The following is a 22385-nucleotide window of genomic DNA, read 5'->3' as shown; positions in this document are numbered from 1 at the left end:
CACATTCACAGCCTCTCCTGGTTTAGCTTGAGGAAGTGTTCAGTTACCTCTTACTGCTGCAGTAGTGCGAGGTTATCACCACTTTGGTCATGTAAAGTAGAAATATCAATTGTATTGCAACATATGGTATCCTAAAAAGCTTTTTTAATTTATGAGAAACTTGGGGACATGCTGCAGTCTGACAGTAGATTCACTGTGTGGTAAATATACTGATACATTTAGGTTTTTGGGGATTAAAACATCAGGCTTTTAATGACATATATATATATGTCATTATATATATATATATATTTTTTTTTAAACCTATTTAGGCTTCACAATATAGACAGAAATAAAACTAGTAAGTTGGTGGTATGTATGTGCTTATGAAGTGAAGATTTTATTGAGAAAATTGGCAAAACATAATTGTGAGAAATCACTGTTGAGGACTTCAGACCATGATTTTAAAATTGCATAACAGGCCTGTGATAAAGCACAAGATTAATAACAATAGTTTTACATGGTTACTTTAAAGGTTTTACAGGATGAAATCTGGAAACCTTGGCCACTTCAGTCCTCGTGTCCACTAGGGGTCAGAGTGAACAGGCTAATAAACTGTCCAGCCAAGGATTTCGAACATGACTAACTGCAATAAATTATTTCTAACATTTGCACCCTTCTTCTGTGAATACTGGTGTATTTAAAATCCCCTCTAAACTACCCATCCATCATCAAGAATAAATAAACGGTGGCTTGTAAAGCTGTGCCTTTACTACACTTAACATTCCTCCCCAAAAGCCCAAAGTGTACAGAACCTTCACAACAGAAAGACGGAATGATTTCATGATTTTATTGAACATAATGAAACGGTGGACAGGCTAATACAGACATTACCTGCCGTAAATTTTACAGCCATCCATAGTTTTTCCAACAGGTATCGCATCTATAAAGATACAACAAAGGCCACTGGGAATGTGTCGACACATATATCAGAGCAAGGCTTTGAATTTCCACAAACAGTAAATAATGAGAAGAACAAATAATGAGGAAAACACATTTTTGGTGGAGCAAAAAATTTAAGGCAAGTATAGATTTTGGTTTGTCCTTCGATATCTACGAGGCACCTGCTTATTAAACTCGTTCATTATGAGCAACTTTATCATTTGGAAAGAAACAGAGAGATGATATACATACACATATTCAGTGAATACAGATTAAAAAGTTTCGATTAAAACTCAACATTCGTCACATAATCTATTAGCTTCTTTTAAACCAGCTTAAGAGTTTCACAACACAAGTCAAAGTTTCCTGTTAAGAGCTTACAGGAAATAAACCTGATCCAACCCCTACCAACGCAATGCTGACTAAACTGTCTACACATATTTGTTAAGTAAAGAATCGTGATCTTTACTGTCATGATGTAGACTTCAAATATTTCTGACATTTTAAAACCCTTTAAAATTAGTTTTGTCCAAGAAAAAAAAAATCTCACTGCTGAGATTCTCCATGTAGATGCTAATTTTGCATCAAAATGTCAATTGAATTCACCTTCCTGAAATATTTGGTGTCAGCATATTGTTAACAATAACGCAATTCAACTATGTACATATGTTCATTATCACTTAACATCTAATACCATCCATAGGCTGTATACAAGGGATAGATGCAGCCGTTGTGTCGTAGTCCCATTGTGTAGACTCGAGCTGAGGGGGATAGCGGTCACCATATTGGGTTTTTATAACTGGATGTGACGAGCGAGGTGAGGATCCGACTGAAAATCCACAGGACGCTCCACATTCAGTCACTTGTCAGTCACAAGGCAGGTCTACTCTAAAGTGTTCCCTGCTTTATCGTCCTTTTTGACTCCAAATAAGAAGATAACTTACAAGATGAACATCATGCTATATTCATTAAGGCATAAAACTAGCAACGGAGATCATAAACTCATAAGGAAAATGTTTATTGAGGTTATAGAAAAGGGGGCATCTTCCCATAGACTTCTGTACAACGGGATGTCTTTTTGCAACCAACAAAGTCGTCCCCTGCTGGTCATTAGAAAGAAGGCACTTCTGCATTAGCTTCACTTTGCAGACCCTAAAGCTACATTTTTATACACAGTCTAAGATGTAATCACTACCAAATAAAAGATTAGGCAGATACGCTAAAAATATACATACAACTTTAAAATGGGATCAGAAAGACGCTCCAAAAAAACGAATCCTTCCAGTTTGTCTATAGCACATAATTCATGGATTGTCATCATTATTAAACGAAAATATCGCAAAAAACAGTCCATCTATGGAAAATCATCTATTGTACATGGGATGGTTTTGAAGAACACGCATCTTCTGTATGACATGACCTCAAAAATCTCAAACGGTTTACGCGTGGAAGGGACAGTGAGGTTCCCAGTAAAGAAAGAAAGGAGATCACAGAATGAGCACGTGAGCTTTGCTATACTAGACTCCCCGGCCAGGACACCACAGTCAGCGTGACTTTATTCTTCTGTAGTTTGAGCATTGGGATGAGAGAGGAGTTGTTCATTCCCACAGTTGTAGCTCCGTTCACCGCCACTATCTCATCACCACACCTGAGAAAGCCACGGGACATTTTTGTTAACGGGGTCAGTGCCGAAAAGATGCAGGAGCGGATGATGTAACATGGGAGTCAAAATGTGGTTAACTTACTTGAGGCGTCCATCAAAGTGAGCCGGTGTTCCAGGCACGATGGTTTTGATGAAGAACGGCTGCTGCCCGTGGCTCTCCTCATAACCCCCTACGATGCTGAAGCCCCAGCTCTCGTTGTTGGTCTTCTGCAGGACGATGTCTCGGCACCAGTGCATGTGACTGAAGAAACAAGTCACGAGTCAGAGTCAGCTCTTTCACATAAAAGCGATAACAGCTCAAACAGCACTAGGGCTTTGATGTAAATGATTATATTGTGTTGGCTTTACCTTGGTAATCCCAGCCAGCGAGTCCACAGCGGGGTCCAGTTGAGGGTGTCATCTCGTGAGTCTTCAGCAATGTCGAGGTCGTCATTGTTAGCCTCGGTGTCCTCCTCTGACTCCTCAGACAGAGTCTGAATGACACGAAGCACCACCTGGGACTGAGCTGTCTGAGCCTTCAGCACAGAAACGGCCTCATTGTAGGTCAGCTGAGTCAAATCGACACCGTTGATGCTCAGCAGAACATCACCTGAAGAAATACAGATGATGTTAACAAGGACAGCGCCAGTTCAGTTAAAATTATCTCTGTGTTTAAAGTGACTTTTTCAAGATGTCAGTTCAGCCACAGACAAAGTGTGGGATGGATATAATATTTAAAGAGCAACTCTTAAAGAAGTCAGAGTCAAGTCTCTATTTTAGGACACATCCTCTCAGTTTTAATGGTCCTTGAGCAGCATGTATCCTGGAAAAGAGGCAGGAAAAAAAGGAAAATTGCCCCTTTCCTGTACTTTTGTAGTGGATTTTCAAACAGAGCTGTCATTCCCAAAATCTTTACACTTATTTATTAAAATACTTTGTAATTTTGTTTTCGTTAAAGGCTTAATTGATTGAATTTATGTCCAACTATCTCTACAAAAACTGGCTTACTAAATTATTAATCAGTGGACAGAAAAGACGTTCAATTTATTCTGTACAGTGTTGATGGCATGGATGGTCTTGGAGGTCCAGGGACGGCCAAAAAAGATCCCACATGACTGTAATCATGCATGCCTGTTTATGATGTGTTTAAAAATAGTTTTTTATCCTTAAAGTTGCTGTGTAGCCTGTACAGATGACCCAGAGTTTACGTTTATTAATCAAACATAATTGACTCTTGTAGTGCTCTTTCAACCGTAAACAAGTCTTACTCTGCACTTTAGTTTATAACCTCTGTTTTGTGCACCGTGTATGTGTGTGTGCACGCACACAACTGCAATAGCACGTAAGTGAGACTATGATTGCACTCTCCCTTTTTTGTGTGTGTGTGTGTGTGTATATATATATACATATATATATATATATATATATATATATATATATATATATATATATATATATATATATATATATATATATATATATATATATATATATATATATATATATATATATATATATATATATATATATATATATATATATATATATATATATATATATATATATATATATATATATATATATATATATATATATATATATATATATATATACATATATATATACACATATATATATATATATATATATATATATATATATATATATATATATATATATATATATATATATATATATATATATATATATATATATATATATATATATATATATATATATATATATATATATATATATATATATATATATATATATATATATATATATATATATATATATAGAGAGAGAGAGAGAGAGAGAGAGAGAGAGAGAGAGAGAGAGAGAGAGAGAGAGAGAGAATAGAATAGAATAGAATAATCCTTTAATTGTCCCACAAGGGGAAATTTGGTTGTAACAGCAGCCAGAAAGACACATATACAAACAAACAGTACACAGGACACAGAACAGAAACATACACAATTTTTCTTACATATTTACATTAAGGACAATGGTTACTATATACAAAGAGTACTATATATATATATATATATATATATATATATATATATATATATATATATATATATATATATTTTTATGGAACACCAAAATGAGTTAAACCAAATGCCCCGTTACAAAGACAAAAACACTCTTTTTATTCCTGTGGTTTGTACCTCTTTTGATGGTGCCATCTCGGTGCAAACAGCCTACAGGCTGCACACTTGTGATGTAAACTGGTAGACGGCTGCGACAATCCCTCCCTCCGGCGATCGTGATGCCGAGGGAAAGCCGAGGCTCCTTTTTCAGACTCACAGTCTTCTCCTGACTAGAAAATCCACCTGGAGGATCCTATGGAAACAATGAGACACATTAATACCAAGCAATAAGAAACATATTGACCATCTTCATTGTATGGATTTTTAAATTTATGTCCTTTATCTCACGTTTTCTCCACAGGAGTTAACCTTTTTTCGTTTGGCCTAACATGCCAGCTAATCACATTCTCTCCAGGATCACTGACTTAATGGATCCCCCTTACAAAACCACTTGTAGAAACAAATGTGAAACATCTGAGATGGAGCTGAGAGGTAAGGGCAGAGGGAACGTGTGAAGTTCAGCACTACGCTCTCGTACTGGAAAAGATGTGTGGAAAATGACAACTTCAACCAGTCTCCTTGTGGCTCTCTGGAGTCTGTAAAGCATCAGAAGGGAAGCTTGGGGAAGGTGGGGGGTTCTTCCTCTCCACAGCAGGGAACCCCCCCCCTTCCCCCCAGCAAGACGAAAAGGCTCGACTCTGCAGGCGAAAGCTAACTGTTACCAGCTTTGATCCTCTGCCTCGCAAAGAAACGGCCAAAAAACAACAAGACAGTGGCCCCGTAGCGGCAGAGCGAGCAGCACCCGGGGCCTTTTGATCAGGCCAGAGGGAGGCCCCAGAGAAGGGCTTTTATCTCTGCTCACCATTGCAGGTGTCTGCTCTCACCCCTCAAACGGGGGGTTGCTGTTCTTTCCATTCACAGTGTATGGTACAACTGAGTGTGAGCGACACAGGAGTGAACGTCACAATTACGCTGTGTAAACATAAACATGCAAAGTTTGTAAGACACTGCGACCAATGCTGCGGTGTTAAAAGACAACAGCTGGAAACCACCTGGAAACATGGATATAAAATATATAACTAAAAAAACAAAAACAAACAAGGGCCAATTACTTCCAGTTTGAGGATCGACTTGGGAGGAAACGGTTTGTGCGTTACCTTCATGTAGGTGGACCGGCGTCTAAAGTACTGCGGCTCAGGCGTCCTCCTGGATGTTCTGCTGCTTCCTCCTTCCTCTTGAGCCTCCGCAGATCTCATCACCACAAAGTTCACACGCATCTCACTGGCCTGTTGGCACAAAGAATAAAAGCAAATGATTTTACAAAAACAAATTTCATACAAAGCTCCTATTATGAATTCCTCTGCCAGGTGGTGTTTATATTGAGGGTTTTGCATGTCTGGTCCACTAACTATCACCTAGGATATATTTTCCATGCTGTGATTGATGGCCCTCCTGGGTGCCTTTGGTCTGTAGAAATTTTAGATGTATTATGACTTGTAGAGACTTGCTGGGGACAGAGTCCATAATAAACATACTAACAGATGCTTCTTTCCTGTCTTTTAATCTGACAACATCTGAAGGTGTTGGCTTCTGTACACATTGTAAACAACCTGTGTCCCAAAATGTTGTCAACATTTCTTTATATAGCACCAAATCACAACAACATTTGCCTCAAGGCACTTTACACTGTACGTTAAGGGCTGCTCAATAATAATGTTGATGTCACTTTTTCAAGTGACATGAATAACTTTTGTGATGTGCAAGTCCTTTTTACTTACTTTAAACAGCATCTTAACTTTGTTTATTTAAGAAATAAGGGTGCAGTCTGTAATCTACCTGTATAATCTGGGCTGCACTTTCAGGTGTCCCATGCCTCAGGTCATGTCCATTGATGGCCAAAACTTTGTCATTGTTCCTCAGTTTTCCATCCTTGGCTGCCAAACCACCAGCCAGCAGGTCCAAGATAAAAACCCCGCTCTCATCTGATTTGCGGATGAGTTTGATGCCAAGCGGCTCTGTGCGCTGACTCTTCACTAGCGTCACCTGCAGGACTGTACCAGGGTTGGTACTGGAGGTAGCGTTGCTATGGGGACTGAGAGAGCGCGGGGAGCCGGTGGAAGTGGGTTGGTTTTGGTCTGAGCGTTGATCCCTTAATTTGAAACCTTTCTCCTGCATGACGGTGAGCCTGAGGAGGGAGGGCAGCTGCAGCACTGCGATGGCCCGAGTGTGGGGAACTGAAGCCAAGCTGATGTCATTCACCTGGAACACGACACCACAAAGAGGAGAAACAACACCGTCACTGATAAAGCAGCTGAGCGCAAACATTACCTGCCTTCACTGTGTACAGTTATTTGTCAAGCATAAAAGAGATCAACCTTTCTTGACGGTGGTGTAATTTGATGTGCTTAGAAATAAAGCTTTGTCATATCAGGCTTTTATGCTATTTAGCATGGTTGCCACAGCAAGAAGATGAACATGCAAACTCCACGGCCAGATTTTGGATTCCTCTTGCTGTTAGGCAATAGTACTAACCACCATGTTGCCCCACAATACAACGCCCTGCATTAAAAATACGATTTCTGTTTTCCAGAAAAGAGTTGACGAGACCTAATTCAATGACTCTGAGCTCAAAAGTACCAATTCTGTACAGTTTTCTTTTCACAGGTGGCCCATTTGTGCTCATTGTGTTTCAGCTTCTTTAACACAATTTGGTTATTTTCATAAGTTTCTTACGGCTGGACAGAAAGACCAACTGACATGGATGCAGTACAATACATTTTAGGTTGGATTTTGAACTGTCAATGAACAGCCTGCACTCATCTGCATCGTACTCACAACCCAACACACCCAAAACACCCGCAACATGAACGCAATAAAGAAAGTCAATATCCATTTCAATGAAGGAAGATGATTCTTCTCATCACATCCTGGAGATGGAGTAAACTGGCGGCAGATCACTATATACTACTGTGAGGTAAATTAATTGAAAAGAGAGGGGGGAGCCATGCAGGATGCCATATATAGACAGAGAAGCAGAAGGGCAATGGCATGAGGTGCGGTCCCGCTCCTAAAATTCAAATAAATCATCTCCAGTAAAAAAGACATTTTTTTTCCTGTAGTCAGGAAGTTTTTCCTCACTCAGTCTAGACCCAAGCCACTCAGTTGCTTCCTTTGGAACATCCGAATCTCATATTAAGTCATTTAACTCAGAGTAAATAACTGCGAGTAAACTTCAAAGTCCTCATCACTAGAATGTTGTGCATCTGGAGACAAAACACCATCACGCGCTCGTCTCTCATCAGCTGAAAAAATGAGCGGTGGCATTTCATCTGAATGTGGTGCAGGTCTCATGGCTGATGGCAGGTTAGGGTATCTGATAAATGATGCAGTTTTTGAACTGTATCCAGAAATATTGACTAAACAGAAGCCACAAAGCCATTCTGTGGCTTCCTCCATGCCACTGAAAACATTAAAACCAGACTTATTTTTCCCTTGGTTGTCCAATTTCATACCAAAATAAGCAGAGCATGTTTTTTTCCACAAAACCTGTTATGTTTTGTTGCTATTTGGCTGAACTGAAGGATGCACAGATAGGAAAAACATCTGGATCGTGTTTACAATTGCCATTTGTAATAAAAAAAAAAAATTAAAAAAAAGAGAGCAAAATTAGTATTACTTTTGAAATCAGTGTTATCTGCTCTACTGTTTAACTTTTTTTCTTCTTTCTTTTTTCACTTGCAGCAGGAATCCTCCCCTCAATTTAAATTGTTGTCATTAGGTTTGTTTAAACACAATCATTCATGCCACTTGAAAAGGGAGTGACTGCAGTCAGGTGGGGACGCCTAAGGGAGGCTCAGGCCTCTCATACTGTCACTACAAACTGTGCATTATTGCTGTAGTTTAAAGTTTATCAGCCCTCAGGGGCCCCCCCACTGGCCTGGGCCCCCAAGCAGTTGCCTGCCTTGCCTGGTGGCAAACAGCAACTTTATCCGTGTGCTTGCTTGGGGTCTGTCTGGAAATTCGAGCTTCCTCCCACAGTCCAAAAGCCATGCATGTTAGGTTAACTTGGGATTCTAATTAGGCGGGAGCTATAAATGTGAGTGTGAATGGTTGTCTGTTTCTCAGTGTTAGCCCTGAACTGGAGAAGCGAAAGGAGAAGGATGGACATTACACTTTAGTTTCGTTGTCCTCTTAATAAAATAATCAAGATTATCACAGGTACGTAAACATTAGTTCCAAGTCTCTTCTGTTTGAAGTCTGCCTCACAAATCTAAGAATAGGCCGCAACAAAAATCTGTTGTTTCAATCATCTTTTTATGTTCACAAACAAAGGAAGCGATTGTTTCGCATCCTGAAAGCTCTCTGGTACGGTTTTTGTTTTCATTTCCAGGTCTGGGATTGCTTAGCTTTAGAGGAAAAGCTAAAATGTATTTCACAGGAAATTTATTTCAGAGCAATGTGAGGGCAGAAATCGGATGTGGATTATTCTTGTTATTGATATTCTGCACTCCCATTATTCTCTGCGGAAACCAAACGCAGTTCCTCCTTAATGTTTGAATACTATTAAAGTGAAAGCCAGTGGGTTAGTCAGTTACACCAACAAGGTAAAGTTGCTCAAGCTGACATGACGCACTTGTGCCAGGTAATATTAACCACGCCTTGTTGCCACGGAGACAAAACTTGTTTATCTTGAATGTCTACTTTCCCACCCCCTCCAACGAGCACTGTGTTTACAATACCATGAGAAGTAGTCATAAGGTGTTGTGTGCAAAACCCTTTTGACCTCAACTGTCACGCTATGCCATGACACGAGATTTCTAAATCCCAACGCTGAATAACAGCTGAATACGACTTAATCCCAGCTCTTCCCTCGTTTTTGTTTCCTCTCACCTCTAAAATATGGTCTCCTGGTGCCAGCCTGCCATCCCTAGCTGCTATTGAGTCCCGCACAATTTCTTGTATGACTATGTTTCCCAGCGGTGTGTCTTTCCCCCCCACGATCCGAAGGCCCAGCTCCTCTCCGGGTTCATCTCTGATCAGCTCCACCACAGTGGCCTCGGCCACCAGACTGGACCGCAGAGAGTTGTTGTCTGTAGGAGAGGGAAAAAGAAAAGCAACAATAATAAACATGGCTGTATATCCTGTTTACTCCCAGTTTTCTCCTCTTTTTCACTGGAATGAACCTTGTAAAATACCCGATGCAGGAACACCAGCAGAAAGAAGGAAACAAACAGATATAATCATACGAGTTTGAACTGTTTGGAGTCCATCTTGACTCTGATTAGTTATGCTTTTTTTTTTTTTTAATCTTTGTAAACTGTTCTTATCTTCCAAATATGGTAACTCACCCACAAGTTAAACAAATTCAATCCTCACTTTACTGAAGTGTCACACTTCTATAGATCCAAAAACACAACAGAAAAGGCAAAGCTGGTTCAATTCAGTGGTGTAAAAATACAGCTATAACATATTTATTCACACACCAGAACTCAATGTCAAATCAAAACACTAAAAGATTCACACCAGCACTTTAAATTGTTTTCATTCCCTGCAGGATGTTTCAACACGACATCCAAGTAAATTGTTAGCATAAACAAAACCTGCTCAGTGTATAAAACCCAGGCTTGGATCATCAAATGGGACACTGCCATTAGGACAGAGGATGAGGGGAGGGAAAGAGGCTATAAAGGAGCATGAATTGTGCTGACCGTTTAATAATATTTTCATTGTCCTCGTGATATAAACCTGCTAAACAAGTCTCGTAAGGCTGCCTGAAAGGCAGTGAATAGGAAAAGTGATTCATATTAAAACACATAATGCCTTCACACTCAACATGCAAATATTTGACACTGTTCAATAAAAACCTTTTCTTAAAAAAAAAAAAAAAAATTCTTTATTCAGTGAACATAAGCTATTTAGCACTTGCAGTGCCAGCAGCGTACCTTTTAAAACCACAGAAATTGGAAGCTTAGTGCATATTTATTTCATACACCCAGCATGCAAACATTTTCATTGATTGAAACTACAGAAGAAAATAACAGATGCAATCTAAACAGTGACAAGTGACTCCAGAAACTATTTGGAAGCAAAAACAGACTACACCCTTCAACACATTAATGGCCTGTGACTATGCGAGGGTCTGTTCGAGTCTTTGTAAAAGTCAGTTGTCTCACAAAACACTACAGCGCAATGCATCAACGACACATGCATTCTTCAGGTGGACACGGGGCATAACGTCCACTCATCCATGCTGTCTGTAGCTTTCCACATGCTCTTACTCTAAAGCACACATATTCACTTTCTATTTCACCTCGCATAAAGTTAGCTCAGATACACTGATAGCTTGTTTACACATTTCAAGATGCCTCTTACCCCATCACCTCTTTTCTAGCGATGTCACAAGCTCAGTAAACACCCTATTAAGCACAACTAAGTTACAGGGGATTTATACTTAAATCTACCCTGGACCTGACGTGCACCTCCATGTCAGTAGATTGTGATTGCCCTGCTCAGTACTCCAGATGCCTCCTGTGTATGTCTGGCAACTTTGGTGAGAATGATATTAATCATTGCCTCAGTTTCTGAATTTGCAGATGTGTGCAAATTCTCAGAGGGAGTACTTTATATGGTCGCCATATAATGTACCACAAGTGTTAATAATGGTGTTGGTCAGTTGTTTAGGTTAAACATTACTATAGCCTGTATACATATAAAGGGATCAATGTAGTAATCAACTGTTAGTTGACTCATACTTTAAAAGAGCTCTACAGAAATAGAATCCAAACTTTGAATAATCTTCCTGTTGCTGCAAAATTCACAGAAAACCCAAAGCGTGAAGAGCAGGCTGTAGGAGCATTTTTTCTTATGTTTGTGTTCAGATAAGCTGAGCATATCCTGTGCCCATCTTTTTTCCTGAATGCAGAGACAGATATGATCGTCTCCTTTAACTCCCAGCAAGACATTTTGGTGAGAAAAACACCGTCCTCACCAAAATTTTAGAAATGTCTCTTTTCCCATAGATACTTACATGGAAAGGCATTTATGGAATGACACACTATGGCATAAACCAGTAAATCTGTGTCATTTGTGTTTCCGGGATGCACTGAAGAGTATCATGAAAAGGAAACAGAGTGACGCAGAGTGGACCTGAGTTTGTGATTATAACAGTGAGATAGCGCAAGCTCTGCCGCACCGCACAGCCTCGCTCTTCCATGGAAATGGCCTGTGCATACACACAGACCATACAAGTACTTACATGCTTACTCCTCAGCAATACTACCAATGTATTTGCTCCCATTCAGTTAGGAAGCTATGAATTTTACTAGCGGCAAAGATGGTGAAGCCTGGATGAATCAACATGATGAAGTCTTTATGCTGGGACGGCATTACTAAACATATCTAACATCATTCTAGATTTATGAGTCTGCTGAGATTTTAACAAAGCTTTTTCAAAAATCTAATGACAGATTATAGTTGCACAAATATAAACTTCACTGTGGACACCTGGTACCAGTTGCCTGGCAACTGTGTTTTACTGAACTTTGGTCGGTGATACCGGCTTGCAAGTTGCTTTCAGGGTATTTCCCACCCATGATGCAACTGTCTGGTTAAACTGTGTGTGAGCTGGTACATGTTCCTACAGCCAGGCTGATGATTCACCTGAGACAGACAAAATCAAACCCTTAAAGGCTAAAAGCAGCAAATAGTGTGTGCGCCCTGACAATCACCCCACCAACTGGAAATACTCCTGTTAAGCCTAGAAGCTTCTATAAAGATTATTTGGTACTGTTCTAACGCACACCCTGAGAAATGGCGGGTTTTAAAATAATAAAATAACTCCATACCTTCCTCACCTTCCTCATAGGCAGGATTAATGAGCCCAGGCTCGGGCTGATCCCGGGTTGAATTTCGAGACAGTGTTGCTGAGTGTTTCGCATCTCCAGACCCTTCTCCGTCACCCTTACGTCCCTTTAATTCATTCCATGAGGGCCTCTTCCTCTTCTCTGCTTCCTCTCTGAGTCTTCTAAAAACAGGACATCTGAGGATTGACAGAAGTATGAAGAACATTAACAAGTAAGTGGGTGAATTAGTGATGTTAAAAGGAGTTTAAAGAGAATCTTTTATTCCAATTTGGGGCTACAGCTTTACTAGAGTATCTTTCCAAACAATTCTCATTTCCCTTATGCTGTGCAGCCCATCAGTCCATCCACTGTCTGAAACAAGCTGCTTTTCCTTCCATCCCTTCCCTTTAAAAAACAACTTTCCTCTAATTAGCTGCTCATCAAAAACAAGGTTTGAAGAGCAGTTAGGTGATGAAGCTGTGTTCAAGACCAGAGCTGTAGAGATTACAACACCAAGGAAATCCCCTCCCGTTGGCATCATACAGATCTGACAGTAAAAAAAACAAAACTGAGCATTACAGCTGTCTGACGTTTTTGGCTCAAAGGAATTAATTATACATGTGATTACCTCATTTGACGTTTGGCCACATTTAATAGGAGATCCAACCTTTGAAGCTGTATTCACATACAAGTGAAAATAATGAAAAATATTATAGGTACGTGTACAGGAACGGCTGAAAATGAACTCAGGGAACAAAATTCAATGTTAAATGTGTTTTGTGAGAGCAAAGAGACCAGAGGAGAAGCACTATGCAGATTTCTCTGCATTGCAGAGTGTCTGTTGAGACAGGCTGAATCTGATTAAGCCTGTGCTGGAACCGGTGCCTGGTCTTCATGCCTGAACTTTGCCTCCTCACTGTTTGCAAAGAGAAGCTGCAGCAAGCTAATTTGCCTCCCACAACTGACTGCGTCATGGCGGCCACTGGATGATAAGCACCACACTCTCCATGTGAAAACAAGAAGAGTGACCTGTGCCCCGTATTGAACTCAATAACTACACAGCTGTGTGTTCACAGACGAACTATGCTACCAGCATTAGCTGGTAGAGTTTCAAAGAGGACACAGCTATGGTGGCCCTGAAAGATCAAACGGACTGCGAGTTAAGAAAACACCAACAAATGGAAACATGACTAAAATAGAAAAAAGAAACCCACAGCGGATATAGAAAAAAAAAAAAAAAACATGACAAGAAGTAGAAAAACATCAAATCTCACAAAATACAACAGGAGTGTTTATGTGACACAATAACATGACGGACCAGGTGCAAATGTAACAGAAACCAAAACATGCAAAGGTTTGCACTTTTGGTGTTTGAGGATTCATCTGTGTTGCAAGAGAGAAAAAGATGCAGGCGATATGCGGTTTAAACACATGATTCATATAATACTGTAGATATGTGTTTGCTATTAGCCGTTTACTGTTAGCTTGTCACTTTTTATTTTTAAATAGCTTTTGCTGCATCTTTTCTATTTCTGTTGTATTTTATTCAACTTCCACTGTGGTTTGTGCGTTTTCTTAAGCTTGAGCACGTTTGACCTCTCAAGGCCACCGTACAAAAACACACCTATAGACGTTATGTTTTTCTTTTCTTTTTTCCTGCAAAGTAATCAGAATTTTCTCACAAAACCCTGCAGATCTTGTGTTTATCTAAGTTTTTGTTCTTGTTGTCGTTTCGACAAGAATGATAAACTAAAATACTCGTGCCTGTAAGCCAAATATGAGGCTATAAATAACAGCTTAATCGACAGACTGGAAAAAGGGAACAAATTTAAGTGGCTCTGTCCAAAGCTTAAAAAAAAAAAAAAAAGAAAGAAACTGCCTTCCTGCACTTAGTCAGCTTACTAATTAACAAGCCTGCAATAAATCTTTAATCTGTCACATGAATCCCCCTGTAAATCTGTGATATGGCCACTTTACACATCAACTGTCAGATTAACAAACAGTTTCCGCAGTTCTGCAAGGTGGACAGGCTAGATGTCTTCAAGCTAGGCTAAACTAAACGAAAGCCAGCTGTAGCTTCAGATTGAGTAAACAGCCATTCAACACTTGTCTTAACTCTTGCCTAAAAAGCAAGAAAGCAAATATTTCTGAAAAAGTTAAACAGTTCTTGTGACAACCACATGACCGATGAGTTAGATTGCTGGTAGTTTACATAAGAAGGCATCAGAGATGAACATGAATATAACATAGGACACATTAAATAAACACCATCATAAACTACAACCTTTGTCTGAAGCAGGCAGATGGTTCAAAATGAAGGAAAACTAGGTAAAACTATTGCACTGCGTATAATGTCGTCATAAGATACTCATAATAGAAGATTTAGAGTTTCATGTGTTAGAACTGTGAAGGTCAAACAGTATCCACAGTCAGCATCCCACTGAGTCTTACCTGTTGTGCAGATGAGGCTGCAATTCACAGCGCTGCATCATCTGCTGGCAGTCCACACAGTGTGGGCACATAACCGTCAACTTGTCCAGCAGGTTTCTGACCAGCAGGCTGGAGGGACGGCACTGATTTAACTGCAGCCGCTGGCGATCCACAGGGCAGAAGTCCTGCTCCTTCAAAAAGTTGCTCAAACAATGAAAGCAGTAAGTGTGGCCACACGGTGTGTCCATTGGCTTCAGTAAAGGCTGCAGACAAATGTGGCAAACCAGTTCATCGTCCACCTCATCCTGGTACTCGTACAAGTGGGAGTCCTGGCTGTCATGCTGCTGGCCGCACTCCTTACAGACGCGTGCCCACGACAGGCCCACAGTGCTGCTGCCGCTGCCGGTAACTTTGGTTTCTGTTGCAGCCATTATCTGAGAGAGCTCAGTCCAGTTTTCTGTGTCTGGAAAGGATCAGCGCGCTCTTATCTCCTCACAAACTCTTTTAGTATATTTCATAAGTCTACGTTTGCATTTCCACAGCCAAACCCACTCCAGCAGTGAAGCAGTTTATCCAGAGTCGAAAATGTTATCTCCACATCTTCATGTTGATTCTCTGTTGAGAGAGAAACACGGTTAAGTGTACAGCAGACCATTCCTACTTAAACTGGGCAGCTCCACAGGAAATGACAAATCCACAAAGCTGCAGCAATATGGCAGCAAGCTACAGCTGCTTCCTCTCAGCAAGTTTCCTGAGGGACAAAAGGAATTCTCATCTCAGCTAAAAGTCACAGTGCTTCTCACTGAAAGCGCTGAACTCTGTGAAATGAGCCAGAAGAAAATGGACTAAATTCAACCTTCTGCTAATGGGAAGGAACAAAGGCAAAGCACGCACGGGAGTAAGAATTCTGAATGGACTGGGCAGAAACGCAATCCCCTTCACTAATGACCCCTTGCACCCAAACGGCAGTGGTCTCTATCCCTTTGTGCAGGTCGTAATCTCCTTTTAATTCCCTCTCATAAGGAGAGCACTGATTAGAGACGCATTCTTTGGAGAAACATTTAGACAACCTCTCCAAATAAGAACAAATGAAGAAACATCACAAATTACACCAAATATACTGAGGTGGATATTGTGAAATCTACCACTGAGGACACATCATCCATCAAAACAGTTTGTTTGCGGATGGAAATGATCAGTGATTATTTATTAACTGCTTTATTAACTTGATTAGCAAAATAGCTTGATTTACTTTCAGAATACTTTGGACTATCAGAAAGGCTAAGAAATCCACAACGACCATCAAATACCACCATAAGATACATGACTTTATCTTACTGACGCAAATCAACTAAAGAGAAATGTTCTCTTGCACATAAGAAAATGACAAAATGAGCCACCACAATAAAGTCCCTATGTTCAGGTCCCCTGTCTTTGTGATCGCAGCGCTGATTTCAGACACAAAAAGACTGCTTTATCTTCAGTGTTATTGAAGCGACTCACCCGAGATGATATCTTTGCTGTCAAGCGCCCAGTAGCCACCGCACGCAAAAGAGAGGCTCTAGCAGTTGCCTGAAGCCTGAATGAAACCAGAACCCTGCCTCCCCACCAGCAGACCGTCAGAATAATGACTGTGTGTGTGTGAGAGAGTGAGAGAGAGAGACTACGTGTGTGTATGTGCATCAGTGTGGATGTGTATGAGCTCCAGTTGCACCGGTGTGAGGAATGCAGAGGGGAATTGAATATAACTAGGCACCATGAGAGGAAAGGAGAAATGGTTGTTCTGCCTCCATCATCAGTGCCTCTGTGTGTGTGTGCGTATGCGAGTGCGTGCGTAGGTTTGGGGGTTGGTGGCTCAGACTGCTGATGTTGCACTACCACAGGTAAAGTACTCTCAGTAGCTGAATGAATGATTGGAAACACAAAAGCCTGGTTATAAATATGTGCAAACATCTCTCCATATACATGTACGCAGGCCTTCTCCCTTCTCTTTCTTCACTTTGTACAGGTGATACCCATTCCTGTTACGAATCGGGGTCAAGGATACTGTAGCACAGAGACACACACAGTAAAAACCAGGCTACGCTCCATTTACTTTGAAAACACATCACTCGGTGGATGACGGTAAAGTAAAATCCACCATCTGAATTAATGGAGAGGTAACAACTCAGCTAGGCTTTACATTAAAGGTGTATTTGATTTGTGCTACAGTGACATGCACTAGCTAGTCTTAGAGAGCTTCCGAAAGGTTTTGTATTCAAACACGCCCTCATTAAACATGGCTTCATAGGAGGATATATAGCATCCTGAAAAACGATGTTCCTTTAAAAAAAAGCAAAAAACAAAGCATGACCTCGATCAAAGTAGGGCTGCCACAAACGATTATTTTGATAGTCGACTAGTCACTGATTATTTTTGCGATTAGTCGACTAATCAGATCATGCATCCGTTGGACGAAAAACGTACAGCTTATTGCACCAGCATGCATCTGCTCTTATATAACTATCATTAGCTTACAGCTTTAAGTGTTTAAGATATGTGCTAACTAAAAATAAAGACAAGATGATAGTTCATTAAATTTTAATGAAATTTGCAGATTGTTTCGGTGAACTTTAATAAACTCCTTGCTATCTAAAATATAACAGGACACCGGAGTATATTCTGGAGCATCTCACACTTCTGATAATCAGTTGTCTGCTTGAGGTTTATTCAGCTGAGTAAAAACTTTAATCTCAGCCAAACCGATTTACTCAGGAACAAATAAAATACTAAAAAAGCCAAACAATAACATTTTTAAGTTATCTAAGTGACTTACGTATGTTTAACCTGAGTAGCGAAAGACGGCGGTGGGTTTGAAAACAATTTGCCCGGAGTCAGGTGTTCTCACGGGCTCTAGTGAGCCTTGCCCCTGGCTAGCTATCGAGCTGGTGGGTAACAGACGTCTCCGAAAACGTCGGAGCGCTTTTCAAAATATGCGGTGTCTTGATAAACTGAGCAGATATTTGAGGTTTACACAGTTACATTCTCGCCTGAAAATATGTTAAACGTTTATTTTGTGACCCAGAAAGAATAATAACAGTAATATTAAAACTAACTAGCTGCCGCCATTGTTGGAAACTGAGCTGGGCTACGCTATGAATTCTGGGACAGAGCTACTTCTTCTTCTTCTTCGGGGTTTAATGGCAGCTGGCATCCTTGTACATGCAGTGCTGCCATCTTCTGTTTCAGTCCGTTATTACACTCTTAAATCCTACTACTTATTCCTGCGTCTTTTGTGATCTTACAAAGCTTCAAACGGCGCATCGACTATTAAATCAGTCGTCGACGATTTTGATAGTCGACGTAATCGTGACTAGTCGACTAATCGTGGCAGCCCTAGATCAAAGTACTCGTCTTTCTTGGGAATCTCCACGTGAAATGGAGAGTTTTTAAAAAGTTACAGCATAATGTGGTCAAGTGACAACCTCCAGGGCTGAAAAATGAAGCCAATGTAAGAAAGTGCTACAAACTGCAGGCACTGCTTTGGTTTCAAAGCGTGTTAATCTCTTTAAAATGTCCAGTGTCAAAGCAGAAAAAACCCCACTTTGAAACCCTGCACAAAAAAGGGTTTTTTGTCTCTATAGCAAATTAATATTTCATAGTTGATCCATTTAAATTGTGTTATTAAGTTTTAAAGTTTTCAGTATTAGAGGTGTGGAAATGATAAAGTTTCATCTTTAAAAGAAAATTAAAGCTCACACTTATGAAACCAGCAGTTTTGAAATAAATGGTGAAATATGTTAAGAGTCAACCAAAGAGGAAAGGCTGCACCAGGGAACTCCTTATCCAAATCAAATGCCTTGTAATCATGTGACAGCGTAAGCTTTCGAGGGAAGTGTCTGTGGCCCTAGAGAGTACTCTGGTCTCTTTTAGAGGATTACCTGAGGTGGCATTTCTTCAAAGCCGGGCCCAATCCCATGCCTTGATAGCTGATATGAGTGAATCACATGTGCTGCCACACCCTCAGTGAACACAGGTGAGGCCATGTTAGACAGTAATTTCTTAGGTCCATGAGACAGGAGGTGTGCCATGTCTGCCTCTACCTTCCATTAATGTCTGGCATTAAATGACAATACCGCACGTGGAATGGAAAATTAATTGAATTAGTTACCCAGACATGAATAACTCTTAATCATCAGGCGAGCATTTCTCAGAGATTAAACCACATCTTTGCTTACGACTTGAATATGTTCTGAAGCCTGTAATTCCTTGAGAAAACTACAGTGCCTTGTTTTTCCTCAGTCCAGAAGATGAATCATTCCAGTGGTCAAGGTAACGTGAGATAAGCAGGATGCCAGGAGACTAGGGAGAAATGTCTTATCATCCATGGTGGAAGTCTGACTGATTACTCTGTGTGTATGTTTTACTCCCTTGTTTGTAACTCTTAGCTTTCAGTAACTTTATTATCCATAATAAAGTTTACTTTTTGATTGCAAGGACTATTTCTTCTCTTGAGCGTCTTGAACTGAAATTGAATCTAACATTTCCTTTATAATCAAAGTTCAACGCCACGTGTTTTGAGCAGTCTCTCAGAAATCTTATGTAACTGCTATAGCAACAGGATGCAAAGTCCTCTGTTTTAAATACAATCACCAGTATTTCCATTGCATATCTACTGTGTGTGGACAAAATCAATAATCATTTCCAACAGCACAATAAAACCATAATTTGCCAAAATGCCTTCCTCAGTTTACCTTCTCTTTGGCTCAAACATACATAAAAACCAAGCTTGTTTCATTCTCAAAGCAGACTCGTGCACAGTGTGGTGCGGAGCCAGCCTCATAACCACAAATCACGCACAGAGGTCAAGCTTGTTTGCACAAGGCATGCAAGCCTCCCAGTGTACAGCAGCCAAGCAAACACCACATATGTCTGTAATTTCATTATGTTATTACAGAGAGAAAACTGGGGCTGTAATTCGTGAACAAAATCCCCATGAAAAATCCTCAGCAGAGGATACTTACTTTGTCAACAGTTTCTTTCTTTTTTAAATTTCTTATAGCTCAGCATAAAAAAAAAGCATCATCTGCTCTGGATTGATTTACAGCAGGAGTGGCACAAATATAAGATTCCTGTGTATTTGATTCAAGACGTACAGTTATTTAACTGAAATCTATCAAAGAACAAAAGCAGTTTCAAGCCATTACAATAACAACACCGCTGCACACAATTACACTATAACAGTAAAAATTTAATTCCAATAGCACAAACAAAAACCAGGCCCACTGAGGCATTTTGTCCATTTGTAAACTAAAAATAACGAGTTTACTCCAGAAGCAACCCTGCAAGAAAAGATAAATCAACGCATATCAACTCTATCAAACCTTCATCGAGATCTGGCAAACACACAGTCAGTGTTAAATACCAGAGCTATGTGGTAATCAACCAACACCTGTGGCAAGGTCTTTAACCCTTAGAGAGTGTTGCAATCAATATACAAAAAGATCCACGCACACATAGTGAAGTTTTAATGTTTGTGCCACTTTTGCAGCTTGTAAGTGGTGAAAGAGGTTCTTAAGCAGAATGGCTTCTTTACAGTGCATTTATTATAATTTGTTGAGATAATATAAGTCATATACTGTATGGTAGTTTACTGGGTAGTAGACATGTTTTGATCGCATGCCACAAAAAACAAAAAACAATATGATATGGAACATCTGGAGTTCTTCTGTGGTTTTAGCTAGCAATGACTGATCCTATTGAGGGCTAGAGACCACTGAAGGATATACCGGTATCAGGGTAAACATGAACGTAGATTTTTTTGCAAACAAAAACTTATTTTCTTACAAAACATAATTTAGTTACTCTCCCCACCGTGTGCAGCACATGTAGCAGAGTATGCACTACAGCTGAGAAGATGGTGAAGAAACTGTGTGAGGCTAAAAAGGTAAAAAAAAGAAAAACCCAAAACATTACACCCTTTTAGTGTTGGTTAGTCAATGCTAACAGGCTTTTTAGTGAAAAACTGGGAATTTCCCGAGAAATGCTGTGTGCAGTGCTGTGTGGCAGGGTGCGTTGCACTTCTTGGGGGGGCAGCTGCCGTTGGTTTACATCAAACAGAGTTAAGGTCCATGGTATTTTTCAAAACATCAGGATGAATCAAGGTTTCCCAGCAGAACATCACATTTAAGTAAATGATAACTAACAGACCCGGTCAGTGGATTTAATATTGTGGCTCATCTTTGTTTTATGGACAATATTTCCTCTCTGAAATTTACATTTCATAGCAATAATAAGGAAAGCAGGCTAAAAACTTCAAACACCTTCAGATTGAATAAATAACCATTTTCTCTGCATAGTTAGACACTTCGCACATGAAAAAACAGACACTCGGTGACAGCAACAAGGGCATCTGCGATCATTTTCCACGCTGGCTGCCTGGATGTGCGTGTTGTCACTGCCACCATAAATAACTCACTGTCCCTCCATTGACAACCAACGGCTGTTGCTGAGCTCCTAATCACAACACCACCTTGACAGATCCAAATGACAGAGGGGGCAATAAAAGCAGCTCTTCATAGGTATCGGTCAAAACACTGGTTAATGAGGCAGGTAAAGTGAGAGCAGGAAGACATTGCTTCACCTTCAGCTACACCGTGTGTGCCCCGCGGAGAAAGCGCTAACTGCTACACACCTTGAGCGACTTACTTTTCCGTGAAAGCGCGAATTGTGCGCTCTAATTCAGACTCGTTAACGCGAACAGAGAGCTCACATGAACCGTAAAAGAAAGACTACAACGGCTACCAATAATATTTGTTGACAGAAACGAAGAGAATTTGCCGAATTTGAAGCCGAAACTCGTCTTACCTGTGTGAAGGTTGTTTTCCGGAAGCAGCAGCAGCAGACGTGTCGCAAGCTAGAACAGCGAGGTCTTTGTGAAGTCGGACAGCAGCGAAATGAAAACGGCACAAAGTGTGGCCAGTGTCTCCCCCGAGCTGGTTTTCATTAACTACTTTTTTCTTTTCTTTCTTTCTTTTTACCACATAGCAGCCGTTGACTCGTCCCAGGTGCAGTTGAACCTGCAGGCGTCTGGGCGTCTTTCCCAGTTTCGAGCAAACACACTGAACCAAAAAGAGGTTGAGCACCGGAGGGAAGTCCATGCAGGTGTACACAGTACCGTCCCCCTTTCCAAGGCAGCAGGTTTTACATAACAGCCCGCTCTTTCCTGGCAGACAAAACACTCTTTCAAAGCAGTAACTCACCCCAAAGCATTATATTTTTCTTTGATATCTGACTCTGGTGTAATTAAACATCCATCTTTGACAAAATGGAAAAAATACTCCCAGTATTTTAAAAAATAGACTCATATTCATACCTTTTTTATTTTTATTTATTTTTTTTATGATAATACACAAAGTATGCAAGTAATTAAACTTTTTACTTTTTCAAAGTGCATCCGTCTCAGTTATTGTGAGT

The 22385-nt window shown here is 40.2% G+C and overlaps 1 protein-coding gene across 3 annotated transcripts; it reads right to left on the bottom strand.

Annotated features, from left to right (window-relative positions):
* Positions 1-814: 814 nt before the first annotated feature.
* lnx2b (ligand of numb-protein X 2b) lies at positions 815-22122 on the bottom strand. Of its 3 annotated transcripts, none has more exons than XM_031745143.2 (10): positions 21777-22122; positions 14952-15545; positions 12513-12697; positions 9550-9749; positions 6496-6918; positions 5817-5945; positions 4738-4912; positions 2933-3173; positions 2667-2825; positions 815-2569 (listed from the first exon to the last, which is right to left on the bottom strand). In XM_031745143.2, the coding sequence occupies exons 2-10, from the start codon at positions 15359-15361 to the stop codon at positions 2434-2436; spliced, it is 2058 nt and encodes a 685-aa protein (XP_031601003.1). In that variant the 5' UTR covers positions 15362-15545; positions 21777-22122; the 3' UTR covers positions 815-2433. The 3 variants fall into 3 exon arrangements, with proteins under 3 accessions (XP_031601003.1, XP_031600924.1, XP_039475538.1); XM_031745064.2 differs by having other exon boundaries at positions 12504-12697; positions 21777-22119; XM_039619604.1 differs by lacking the exon at positions 21777-22122 and adding an exon at positions 16434-16539 and having other exon boundaries at positions 12504-12697.
* Positions 22123-22385: the final 263 nt, after the last annotated feature.

The sequence above is a fragment of the Oreochromis aureus genome, linkage group 2 (assembly GCF_013358895.1).
Source record: "Oreochromis aureus strain Israel breed Guangdong linkage group 2, ZZ_aureus, whole genome shotgun sequence".
Taxonomy (NCBI): Eukaryota; Metazoa; Chordata; class Actinopteri; order Cichliformes; family Cichlidae; genus Oreochromis; species Oreochromis aureus.
The sequence above is the reverse complement of the archived record's forward strand: the minus strand, read 5'-3'. Positions and strand labels throughout refer to the sequence as shown.